The sequence below is a fragment of the Enhydra lutris genome, unplaced genomic scaffold, assembly GCF_002288905.1.
Source record: "Enhydra lutris kenyoni isolate GAN:26980312 unplaced genomic scaffold, ASM228890v2 scaffoldscaffold47, whole genome shotgun sequence".
NCBI lineage: Eukaryota > Metazoa > Chordata > Mammalia > Carnivora > Mustelidae > Enhydra > Enhydra lutris.
In genome coordinates, this window is record NW_019154131.1 from 11,001,980 (window position 1) to 11,015,818 (window position 13,839).

A 13,839-nucleotide genomic window follows, 5' to 3' on the forward strand; every position below is an offset into this window, starting at 1 on the left:
AGCAATACAGGGCGACTTCAAGAAGCAATAAAGATCTCAAATAAGCAACCTAAACTTAAAGAAACTAGAAAAAGAACAACAAATGAAGCCTAAGGCCAGCAGAAGAAGGGAAATAATAAAGATTAGGGCAGAAATAAATGATATAGAAACAAACAAAAAACCCCCAGTAGAACAGATCAATGAAACTGGGAGCTGTTTCTTTGAAAAAATTAATAAAATTAATAAATCCCTCACAGACTTATCCAGAAGAAAAGAGAAAATACCCAAATAAATAAAAGCATGAATGAGAGCGGAAAAGTAACCGACACCACAGAAATACAATTATAAGAGAATATTATGAAAAATTATATGTCAACAAATTGACAATTTGGAAGAAATGGATCAGTTCCTAGAAACATACAAACTACCAAAATTGAAACAAGGAGGAATAGAAAAATTGAATAGACTGATAACCAACAAGGAAATTGAATCAGTAATCAAAAATCTTCCAACAAACAAAAATCCAGGGCCAGATGACTTCACAGAGGAATTCTACCAAACGTTGAAAGAAGACTTAATGCCTATTCTTCCCAAACTATTCCAAAAAATAGGAAGGAAAGGAGAGTTTTCAAACTGATTCTATGAGATCAGCATTACCCTGATTCCAAAACCACATAAAGACCCCATTAGAAAAGAGAACTACAGGCCAATATCCCTGATGAACATGGATATCAAAATTCTCAAGAAAATACTAGCAAATAAAATCCAAAGTACATTAGAAGAATCATTCACTACAATCAAGTGGGATTTATTCCTGTGTTGTAAGGGTGGTTCAATATTCGCAAATCAATCAACATGATAGATCACATTAATAAAAGAAAGGATAAGAACTATATGATCCTCTCAATAGATGCAGAAAAAACATTTGACAAAGTATAGAGTCCATTCTTGATAAAAGCCCTCAACAAAGTAGGGATAGAGGAGACATACCTCAACGTAATAAAGACCATTAACGAAAAAACCCACCACTAATATCATTCTCAATGGGGAGAAACTGAGAGCTCTTCCTGTATAGTCAGGAACAAGATAGAGATGTGCATTCTCACCACTGTTATTTGATGTAGTACTGGAAGTCCTAGTCTCAGCCATCTGACAACAAAAAGAAATAAAAGTCATCCAAATTGGCAAAGTCAAATATTCACTATTTGCAGATAACATGATACTTTATGTAGAAAACCTGAAAGACTCCACCAAAAAATTGCTAGAAGTGATACACAGATTCAGTAAAATCTTAGGGTATAAAATCAACATATAGAAACCTGTTGTATTTCTATACACCAGTAATGAAGCGGCAGAAAGAAAAATCAAGGAATCAGTCCCATTTACAATTACACCAAAACCCATAAGATACCTAGGAATAAACCTAATGAACTCTGAAAAGCTATAAAACACTTATGGCAAAACTAAAGATGACACAAAGAAATGGAAAAACATTCCATTTCTTACGGATTGAAAGAACTCAGTTCCAACTGGGAAAGATCTCAATTCCAATCTCATGGATTGAAAGAACAAATGTTATTGGAAGTGTCTATCCTGCCCAAAGCAATCTATACATTTAATGCAATCCCTAGGGCATGTATTTCATGGAGCACTGAGTGTGGTACATAAACAATGAATCTTGGAACACTGAGAAAACTAAATAAAAAAAAATACCACCGCATTTTTCACTGAGCTAGAACAAACAATCCTGAAATTTGTATGGAATCACAAAAGACCCCAAATAGTCAAAGCAATCTTGAAAAAGAAAGGCAGAACTGGGGACATCACAATTCTGGACTTGAAGTTACATTACAAAGCTATAGGGATCAAGATAGTATTGTACTGGCCCCAAAACAGACATAGATCAATGGAACAGAATAGAAAACCCAGAAATGGATCCACAACTATATAAGGTCAATTAATCTTCAACGAATCAGGAAAGAACATCCAACAGAAAAAAGACAGTCACTTCAACAGATGTTGTTGGGAAAACTGGACAGCAACATGCAAAAGAATGAAATTGGAACACTTTCTCATGCCATACATAAAAACAAATTCAAAATGGATGAAAGACTTAAATGTGAGAGAGGAAACCATCAAAATCCTATGGGAGAACATAGGCAGTAACCTCTTGGACATCATCCTTAGCAACTTCTTTTTCTGTTTTTTTTAAAATGATGTATTTATTTATTTAAGAGAGAGAGAGAGAAAGTGAGTAAGAGAGCACAGTGGGAGGGGCAGAGGGACAGGGACAGGGACAGGGAGAGAGAATCTCAAGCAGACAGGCTGAGCATGGAGCCGGACATGGGGCTCGATCTTACAACCCTGAGATCACGACCTGAGCTGAAACCAAGAGTCAGATGCCCAACCGACTGTGCCACCCAGGTGCCCCAGTCTATAGCAACTTCTTACTAGATATATTTCCTGAAGCAAGGAAACAAAAACAAAAGTAAACTCTTGAGACTTCATTAAAATAAAAAGTTTCTTCACAATGAAGGAAACAATCAGGAAAACTAAAAGTTAGCAACATATGGAATGGAAGAAGACATTTGCAAATTACATATCTGATAAAGGGTTAATATCCAGAATCTATAAAGAACATATAAAACTCAACACACCCAAAAAACAAATAATCCAATTAAAAATGGGCAGAAGTCATGAATACAGAATTTTTCCAAAGAAGACATAAAGATGACCAACAGACACATGAAAAGATATTCAACATCACTCATCATCAAGAAAATACAAATCAAAACTCCAATGAGATACCACCTCACACCTGTCAGAATGGCTAAAATTAACAACATAAGAAACAACAGATGTTGGTGAGGATGAGAAAAGGGAACCTTCTTGGACTGTCGGTGGGAATGCAAACTGGTGCAGTCACTCTGGAAAACAGTATGGAGATTTCCCAGAAAGTTAAAAATATGATCCAACAATTGCACTACAGGTATTTACCCAAGGGTACGAAAATACAGATTCGAAGGGGTGCATTTACCGTAATGTTTATAGCAGCATTATCAACAATAATCAAATTATAGAAAGAGCCCAAATGTCCATCGACTGATAGATAAAGAAGAGGTGGTATATACAATGAAATATTGCTCAGCCATTAAAAAGAATGAAATCTTGCCGTTTGCAATGACGTGGCTAGAGCTAGAGATTATCATTCTAAGTGAAATATGTCAGAGAAAGATAAATACCGTATGATTTCATTCATATGTGGAATTTAAGAAACAAAACAGATAAAAAGAGAGAAAGACAAACCATAAGAGACTCTTAACTATAGAGAACAAACTGAGGGTTCCTGGAGGGGAGGTGGGTGGGGGATGGGTTAAATGGGGGATGGGCATTAAGGAAGGCACATTAAGGAAGGCATTAAGGAAGCACTGGGTGTTGTATGGAAGTAATGAATCACTAAATTCTGCACCTAAAACTAATATTACACTGTATGTTAACTAACTGGAATTTAAATAAAAACTTAAAAAAGAACAAAAAGTAAAGAATTTCATACGTTTTCACAGTGAATGTGGATGAATTTTGATGATTCTTTCTTTTGGATTTTAATTTTCCATCATATTTATTTGCATGGACATCCAGGAATAAAACATTTGTTCCTTTTCTAATGTTATAGTTTAATTTGAAAATTGTTTGATAGAACGGTTTTCTGTCTTGAGGCATGTTCTGAGCTAATTGAACTGTGGTAGGTGGGTTTTGTTCATCAAAAATAATGGTGAGGGGCACCTGGGTGGCTCAGTGGATTAAAGCTTCTGCCTTCCGCTTGGGTCATGATCTCAGGATCCTGAGATCGAGCCCCGCATCGGGCTCTCTGCTCAGCAGGGAGCCTGCTTCCTTTCCTCTCTGTGCGTGCCTCTCTGCCTACTTGTGATCTCTGTCAAATGAATAAATAAAATCTTAAAAAAAAATAATGGTGAGACCAAATCAACACTAACCAAATCGATTTTGTTTATAACCTCGGGCTTAGTAAAATATCTGCTAATGAAAGGGGTGAGGTATTATTCCATTAAAGTCTTTCATTTAAGAATATGCAACCCTTTTTGTTTGAAAAAATGAGAGGTGGCCTTTGGCACAAAAACTTGATAGATAATACATCTGCCAGTCATGTTAAAGTGTATAATAGGACTTGATAAAACCATATTTGAAAACTCTGCTCTGACACTTTAATTTTTCAGATTAGAAAGAGAGTATGTCTCCAAAAACAAGAAACTAAATGAAGAGATCGAGGAACATAAGAAAGTAATTATAGACCTTTCAAAGAGACTCCAGTATAATGAAAAAAGTTGCAGTGAATTACAGGAAGAACTTGTAATGGTAAGGATAAAAAAGAAAACCCTATGGCAATTACTTTATTGGGTCAAATTTGATGTTTAACAGGATTTTTTCCCCTCACTACATGCCATGAGATAATAGCACGAAAGTAATTTTAGTGCCATTGATATAAAATTTCAAAACCAGAGATGCTGATTACAACAAAGATGTATGTAATAAAACTTCTATCCTTTAGAAAAAGTGGGAAAATTAATTGAATTAGTAAAAACTGAATTATAGACTATTTTAGAATTTATTCAGGGCCTGCCTTTCTTCCTTCCTTCCTTCCTTCCTTCCTTGGTGCATTGTTACCTAGGTGAGAGGGGGATCAGGATTTATAATCAATAGAGCTAATGATTTCAAAGACTCCCTTTTATAGTAATTTCATACCCTATCATTTTGTTCCCATTCCCCAATAATCCAGCTTTCACACCATCGCCACATTTGTCTTCCTGAGATATTGATCTGATCTTGTCATCCTCACTTTATTAAAAAACCATCAATGTCTCCTTGTTGTTTTCAGAATGAAGTTCAGCTTCTTGCCGTATAATCTAAGGCCCCTTTCTTTGTGGCTCCGTGTTAACTCTTCCAGCTTCTTCTCTGTCCCTTGCCCTTGTTCTCTTGCTTCGGCACCTTAGGGTGCTCTTGGCTTCCTAAACACGTTGTACATTTTCATGTCTTCTTGCTTTTGTTCAGGCTGTTCACTTTTTTTTTTTTTTTTGACCTGTATTGTCTGAACTTCTTTTCTTTTGTTCCATTAGTAAACTCCTATCCTGTAATGCCCTGGTCTGACAGCTTGCAATCTGTGAAGCCTTCCATGATTTCCTCTTTTCCCATCTCCCATCCTCCTAGTCAGAAATTTGCCTTTTCTCAACTTTGTGTTTCTTTCTTTAAAAATTTTTTTGGGGGCGCCTGGCAGCTAAGTGGGTTGGGCCTCTGCCTTCAGCTCGGGTCGTGATCTCAGGGTCTTGGGGTTGAGCCCCGAATTCAGCTCTCTGCTTGGCAGGGAGCCAGTTTCCTCTCTTTCTCTCTGCCTGCCTCTCTGTCTACTTGTGATCTCTCTCTCTCTCTCTGTGAAATAAATAAAATCTTTTTAAAAATTAAAAAAAAATTTTTTTATTTATTTGAGAGCAGAGAGAGAGAGAGCGAGCAAGTGAGCACCATTGCAGGGGAAAGGCAAGGGAGAAGGAGAAGAAGACACTGCGCTGAGCAGGGAGCCTGATGTGGGGTTCAGTCCCAGGACCCTGAGATCATGACCTGAGCGGAAGGCAGATGCGTAACTGATTGAACCACCCGGTTGCCCCCAACTTTGTGTTTCTTTCATACTTAGTTTAACATCTTCATCACAGTTTAGCATAATACTCACCCAAATCTGACATGTGTTATCTCTCTCAAGAGAATGTGAATGCATTGAGGTTAACATAATTCATTTTACTTTACAGACGAAGATTCCACTGTAGCGCTTGCCTCCATTAACGTTTGTTGGATGCATGTATTTGGTTGATGCAACACACTGTGATTCTGCAGTTTACTGGGAATCCCAAGAGGGAGGGCATAAAATCTAGAGTAATACCCTGTGCCTTCTTTGTCTGTCCCCACATGAATCCCTTCTGCAGAGACTTGGTTACTTCATTTTCAACTCTTGGTGATAGTTGTTATTGAAGAAAATGAATATTTTTTCTCCTTGTCAAAAAAGATGGAGACTCTGGCATATATTAAGAAGCGGTGGCCAAATCCGTGCTGCCCAGATGGACATGTTGTGATGGGATAAAATTTAAACTCTATCACTTTCAGATGATCTAATGTTATATGTGGTCTTCATTCAACCCAAGATACTCCATGTGTTTTGATTCAGGGACTGATAGTATTGTTCAGTGTTTGGTTACATTTGTAGCTGGAGTACTTTGGATGTCAAGTTTAAGGACGTTTAGGGCTCTCTGTGTAACATACTTACTGCCTATTCACTCTCACGTGCTACCCCAAATTTCACGGGCTATTCTACTTCTTGACTCCTGGCTCAGGACATGAATCAGTGGTGGAGAAAACCATGTTGGAGCCATTGAGCTGAGTCAAGGATTTGGTTATAGACCCTGTATTTGGAGTTTGGAAAGTTAGCCAGAGTTACAACTAAGAGTGCAACAGTGGAGACAGTCACCAATATAAATTGACAGACTTAACCCTAATTTGGTCTTCTAGCATTCCAGTGACTAGATACAAATAAAAGAAGACTGGCTTAATTCACCATGGAGGGTACTAGTGCTTGGTGATGAAAAATTTCACTTGATGCTAACAGGTTTTTCTTTTTCAACTTTTACGATTTGGCACATTGGTCTGAAATAAGGCAAGTTAATAGCTCATGGGCAATCTCCGTTGGCTTATTTGGGCCTCATTCTATGAAGCACCATTGTTCTGATCATAGCACAGAAGATTGAAGACTAATTGTTTCTGCAAAGCTTGATGGATTACTAGATGTTGTTGCAGATCCGTGAGTAATAGCTCCTTGCTGAAGAGCTAATGATTCAGGTTGCACCTGAGTGATCTACAGTTTATATGCTTCAACCTAACTTATTTTCCTATTTTTCATCTCTTAAACCCATAGCTTTAGGTCTTATTTTCTTCCGTCTTTGTTTCTTCTGCTCCTCTTTCTTTTCCCCTTCCCTATAATGAAATTTCTAACTTGTTCTGTTTTCTGATTAGAACTGTTGTTCTCTCTCACTTTACCTGGCTGTAATATGAAATTTAAGAATTATTTAATGAAATTTTATTTAATGAAAATACTGTTACTTTACCTAGTAAATACAGTGTTTTTCTTTTTTATAAAAAATTAATCTAGCACTTTTCCTAAATATATTTTTCTTATATATATTCCTTTATTGCTTTTTTTTCCCTAGTAGATTAGTGGCTTTGGGGTGGGGGGGGAAGTTTTTGAGAAATTTTCTCGAGTTATCTGTCAAATTAAAAATGTTAAATCATAAAAAATCAAGTTTTTCTAGTTTTGCACCCTCAAAGCTAGCTATTATTATCTTTGCTTTGAATTCATAATTGGTTTTGACTGAAGATGAAATGACTTGACAGGAAACTTTTACCTTTTGCTTTTGGAAATGAAACTTTGTTTTAATAATATCTCATGATGCCATGTACCTCAGTGTGTCTTTCCCATACTTACATTTCTTTTGAATATAATAGTTTCAGTATTTTATAGAATATTGATGGGAAGCATAAATTACCTACAGGTAATTTTTCTCTCCCTTTGAGGTAACAGCTTGTTTTCCAGTCTAGGTCATGTTCATGGTCATTATTCAAGTCTTAGTCTTTATTTTCTCTGTTGCATTGCAATAGAGAAATTAAAGCCACTTTCCTCTCTAGGTTTACTAGTGAGATCAAGGTGTTATTAATAATATACAAAGGCTTCAGGAAGTTTTGAGACTTAAAAATAATAGGTGTATAACTTAGTATAACTAAGTGTGTAACTAAGCTTTTTAGAGCTGGAGGGGATCAGGATACATGAAATGTTAATAAACCAGTTGGAAAGTGATAGTTTGTTTCAGAAAATATAATATAAATATAGAACATAATTTTGGGGGCAACTGGGTGGCTCAGTGAGTTAAAACCTCTGCCTTCGGCTCGGGTCATGATCCCAGGGTCCTGGAATCGAGCCCCACATTGGGCTCTCTGCTCAGTGGGGAGCCTGCTTCCTCCTCTTTCTCTGCCTGCCTTTCTGCCCACCTGTGATCTCTGTCTGTCAAATAAATAAATAAAATCTTTAAAAAAAATATAGAACATAATTTTGGAAAGGTCCAAACTAAGTATGTTGAGCCCGTTGTTGGTATTTAAGAAATATAAACACAGATGACTTTATTTGTTATTTATTTTATTTTTTTTAAGATTTAATTTATTTATTAGAGAGAGAGAGAGAACGAGGGAGAGGGAGAAGTGGGGGCGCGATCCCATGAACCCTGAGTTCCTGACTTGAGCCAAAGGCAGGCACTTAGCCAACTGAGCCACGCAGATGCCCCCGGATGACTTTAATTTTACTTTTATATTAATGAAATTCCTCCTATTCAGTGTATGGTTTTGATTTGATTGGTAAATGAATGGTATTTTGATATGATTGGTAAATGAATGGCATATTGTTATTATATTTAATGCCATAGAATTAATAGAATTTAAATATAGGACATCTAAAGATTTAACAAAATTAGTTTTGTGTTCTGTGTTATACACTATCAAACTTGACTTTAAGAAGTTTTGATTAAAATTGAACTATTAATTTCACAATCTATGAATTTAATAAAGATTTAATCAACTACTAAATAAAACTAACTTTCTAATTTAAGTTGCTTGGTGATTATGCTTATTAAAGTCCATCAGTCTCAACATATCCGGTTGGGTCTTTTAGTCATTACTGTGAGTATTTATATTTGCTTCTCTTGAAGCAGGGGAGCTATCATTTTAAAATTGGTATTATTAGGATTTGCTTTGTGCTTTCTACAATGAAATTTTTTTAAGTCCATCATTTCTTGAGATTTGTTTTTCTGCCACTCAGTAATATTTAGTTACAGCTCTAGGAGAGACCATATATTGAAAAGGGAATTCTTGTTCTCATGAGGTTTTGTTCAAAGAATATTTTATTCTCTAAAGAACTTGTGATTGAAAATGGTCAAGTATATGCTTTTTCCCTATACTTTGGGGGTTTAACTGATTATATAATACAATGATTGCTAGCATTAGATAGGATTTTAGAAAGCACTTTGATTGCTATGCTTTGTGGTAAAGTTAATGTTTCTTGATAATATTTGTGCTTCAAATGATCTCTTAGGTTTACTTTAGAATGACATGTCTCTGATTTTGAAGGAGGTATTAAAAACTAATGGGCTAGTAAATATTCTTTTCTGATTTTTTACTAAAAAATAGTTGATTCCTCCACAATAAGAGTAGTATTTGTATATGAACATTAATTTTGCTAATATAAAAGTCACTTTCTGTCTTTTTAGTGGCCCTTAAAAATATAATACTATTAAATAATACTCACCGAATGTGTACGTGTGTATCTGTGTGTTTAAATGTTCATTGTATGGCTGGCTTTCTAAATTTATAATGTGGGCATAAAGCTCCTTTACTAAGCTTTTTGAAATTTATTTTTTTCCTTTTTTTGAAATTTATTCTTATATAAATTACTAAGTTTTGAATATTCAATCTCATCTTTGACCTGGGGGGGGGGAAATATGTTTGTGTGTGTGTGTGTGTGTGTGTGTGTGTGTGTGTGTTGTGTTGTGTGTGTGTGTGTTGTGTTTTGTGTGAGAGAGAGAGATGTTTATCGGTTAAGGCCTATATTCAGTTTGGAGAGTAGCATCTGTAGAAAAATAAACTAATTGTAAAGCCATGTATGGGAGGATGGCATTTTGTCTTATGATGTAAGCAATTGGGACCACATAATCCTCACATCATGGAAGGAGCATAGGCAAACAAAGCAAGGAGGGGAAGAAATAATAAACTTTTATGAAGAAGTAAGAGCTATTGGTTATCATTAATATGACTGGGGGAAAGCTGCAGATAGTAATCACTATGATAGCTGACCAGATCAAAGTCAGTTCCGCTGAGCAAACTCCTTGTGTCTCACAAATGCACTGGGTATGTCATGGTTTTTAGGTAGAAGATACGATGAAACGGTGAGACAAAATATGTGATGCTGATTATAGGTTCTGATACTCCCGCATTTTTGCTCAGAATTCCTTCATAATGGCTTCAAATATACTTGAATCAAAAGTTTTAAAGCTTACTTGAGTTAAAAATGTTCAGAAATTTTAAGGATTGTGTATCACTGCTCTTAAAGTTCATCCTATGTTTAAAGGGAGAATTTCATTAAAAAATGTAGTGATTAATTAAGAGTATTTATTTTTTACTTACTTGTTTTTCCTACTATTTTTAACCTTATTAACAGTGTCCCTTAACTATTTCTACTGTTATTTAGAGCTTGAGTCAACTTTTCCCACTGCAGATCAGCAGCGCCCATTTGCCATTTTCTAGATAGGAATATTTGCATATTCTTTTTATATGTTTCCTCAAGGGCTGGGATTAGAAATTTTTATTTACATGCATATCCATTTGTGATATTCATGCATAGCTAGTAAAAAAGTGAGTGATGTGTCTTTGTAGGGTCAAAGAAAGATACGAAAGAAACAAAAAGAATGACACATTAGATTAAGCCAGAAATTCATTCATTCTAGCAGTGTGTGGGATAGAGTATACCAAATAAATGTGGAAATATGATGTGGGTGTTTGTCATCTCACTGTGCTTTCTGATTAAAGGTAGTTTATAAACCACCTTGACTCCTCTTTAAAAATACATTAAGGTCTGCATGTCACACATTTTCTTGAACTTTCTTTGGATATTTTCATATTTTTAGTCCCCTGTATACACTGCTTAGATTCATCATGACATCTAAAGTAGTCTTTGGTTCATGGTGAGTAATCAATAAATATTCATCTAAATATCATCTGGTTACCCAACACGGCATTAAGAGACTTTGATTGCTAGGATAACAAACTATGTGGATTATGTCCAAGGCAAAAAGAAGTGGGTCCTTTTATCCTACAGTTTTTTTTTTTTTTTTTTGGAAGATTTATTTATTTATTTATATTTGAGAGAGAGAGAGAGAGAGAGAGGATGAGTGGGGAAGGGACAAAGGGAGAGGTACAGAGAGAATCTCCAGCTGACCCCCGCCTGAGCAGAGAGCCTAATGCGGGGCTTCTGGGGCTCCACCCCATGACCCTGAGGTCATGACCTGAGCCGAAATCAAAAGTTGGTTGCTTAACCAATTGAGCCATCCAGGTGCCCCTTATCCTATAGTTTTGCCTTTTAAACTTCTGTGGATGTTTAGAATTACAGAATTTCTTAAGTCAACAATGTAACATTTAACCTAAACCTACTCTTTATGTCAGATGATAAAACATAGAAATTAGAAACTTAGTATTTGTTCTGGCTTGGCACTTTCTTTTCGACCCAACAGTTTGTTTATTAAGCAGATAAATTCTGGTTTCATTCTAGAATTTTTTTGTACATCAAAGAGCTATTAAAAGAGCTAAGAGCTTTGGTAATAGAATTTAAATGTAAGTGCAATCCACATTTCAGAAAAGCCCAAACACTTAACTATATGAATGAAGAATGAAAGCTGCATTTATAAAATAAAACCAAAATGATTTCTTGGGAAGAAAAATGGTCAGCTGTGAAACAATGACAGTTTTTCTTGTCAGCAGTTGGTTCATAAACCTAGTTATTAAATCTAAGTTGCATCTCTATTAAAAGTCTATTTAGCCAAGTATCTTTGTAAAAAATTATAATACTACTAATTATGAATATAATAGCAACTTTTAGGTATAGTTAGTTCTTTTTAAGCCATTTCATTGGTCAAACCTCTTCCTTTATTTTTTGAAAACATTTTCATTAGTAGTGTTTCATGGCTAATTTGACATGAAATTTGTTTTTAAACTCTAATGGTATTGAAATTATAGTTTATTTTTTAGTCAGGATTGAGCCCTATACTTGACAAGAGAAGAATTATTGTTGACTAGGAATTTAATTGAAACTTTTCATTAAGCTCACTCCAAGTACATAGTTTGGCTTTTTACTTGTATATTTCTGTAAATTTTTAGTCCCTTGATATGATAAAGAATTTGCCCCCGTCAACATATATCTTGGAGATAGATTGATCTGCATTTCAATCCCGGCCCTATCTCATAATAGTTGTGTGACCTTTAGTGATATTATCCTTCTGAATCTGTTTCATTTGTGCTAATAATCTTGACTGTGGAGGATTTTTGAGGAGAAATAAAGATTATATATATAATACTTATAATAATTATATTATAATTATATATTATTTTATAATTACATTTTATACATTTATATATAAAATTTACATATTTATATATAAGATATATATTTTGTATATTTATTATAATTCTATAATTATATTAATTATAATAATATAGTAATTATAATATATGTTATATGTTTCTATAATATATATGTAAAAGGGGCATTTTTGTGTGTGTGTGTTTGCATGTAACTTGTGAATATGATGCTGGCATTCTTCTGGAGATATAATTATGTGATAATACTAGGAAAACTCTGAGTAAGAAGACTTAGGAGACTAAACCTTTAGGATATTAAAACATATTATAGGGAATAACCTCTGGAATAATGGTATAAGGAGCTTGGTGAACTCTCTACCTAGAAAAACAATAATTTCACTGATGAAAAGTTAAAAAAAACCAACAGTCATATAAAGCTCTGAAAATTGTCCTAAGGGCAAAGGAGAAAGTATCGTTTAAGAAAATCTACTAATCATCAAAATTAAAAACCTTGGTCCTTTAAAGGACAGCATGAGAAAAATAAAAAGACAACTCACAGAATGAGAGAAAATATTTGCAGATCATATATCTGACAAAGGAATTTTATCCAAGATATATAAAGACCTCTTATAATTTAATAATAAAATCCACTTGAAAAATGGACAAAAAATCTGAACAGAGACTTCTCCAAAATGTGTAAGTGGCCAATAAACACATTAAAAGATGCTTAGTATCAACAGTCATTGGAGAAATGTAAATCAAAACCATGATACTCAAAAGAATTTAAAAAACAAAATGACATGTTAGGTCACACATACTTGGATGCTTATAATTAAAAACCAGGTAGTAACAATTTGTTATTAGTGGGGATGTGAAAAAATTGGAATTATCAGACACTTGAGAATGTATAATGATGCCCCCCACTTTGGAAAACAGTTTAGATGTTTGTCAAGGAATATTATTCAGGCATAAAGAGAAATGAAGTACTAACCAGTGGTTCATTATGGATGAACCCTGAAAACATCAAGCTAAGTGAAAGAACCCGGGCACATAAAGCCACATAGTGTATGATTCCATTTATATGAAATGCCCAGAGAAGGCAAATCTGGAGAGCTAGAAAGCACGTTAGGGTTGCTGAGGGCTGAAGAGACTGAATGGGGAGTGATTGCTGATGGGTGTGGGGTTTCTTGCTGGTGTGATGAAAGTGTTCTAAAATTAATTGTGATGTTGGTTGTACAACTTGAATCTATTTAAAAAAAAAAACACTGAATTGTCTATTTTCAATGGTTGAATTAGATAGTATGTAAATTATATCTCAAGCTATTAAAAAGAAAATTGATCAATTTTCAGTAAGAGCTGTGAGAATCTATAGCATTTGAATGGTGGTCTGTTCCATAATCCCCTTTTCCACCCTGCTCTGTGTTATAGAAGCTGTATCCAGGCACTGTAGACAAGAAGATGGGCGCTTCCTCTCTCCTTGGCTCTTAGCTGGGGGTTATGATTTCTTCTGGGGAGAGGCAAACAGTTGTACTATCTCATCCCTCAGAGCCCTGTGTTGCAGCAGTTCTATTCCAGGCAGGCATGGGTGAGGGGACCAGATCGCTCTTCCTCTACCTACACCGCACTTGTAATGCAGTC

At 35.0% G+C, this 13,839-nt stretch overlaps 1 protein-coding gene across 2 annotated transcripts in view; it reads left to right on the forward strand.

Annotated features, from left to right (window-relative positions):
* Positions 1–13,839, forward strand: part of LOC111156618 (coiled-coil domain containing 171) — a 284,698-nt gene that overhangs the window by 68,742 nt on the left and 202,117 nt on the right. For both annotated transcript variants that reach the window (XM_022517612.1, XM_022517611.1), the window contains exon 9: positions 4,212–4,350. In XM_022517612.1, coding sequence (XP_022373320.1) covers positions 4,212–4,350 — 139 coding nt within the window. The remainder of the gene's footprint in view (positions 1–4,211; positions 4,351–13,839) is intronic.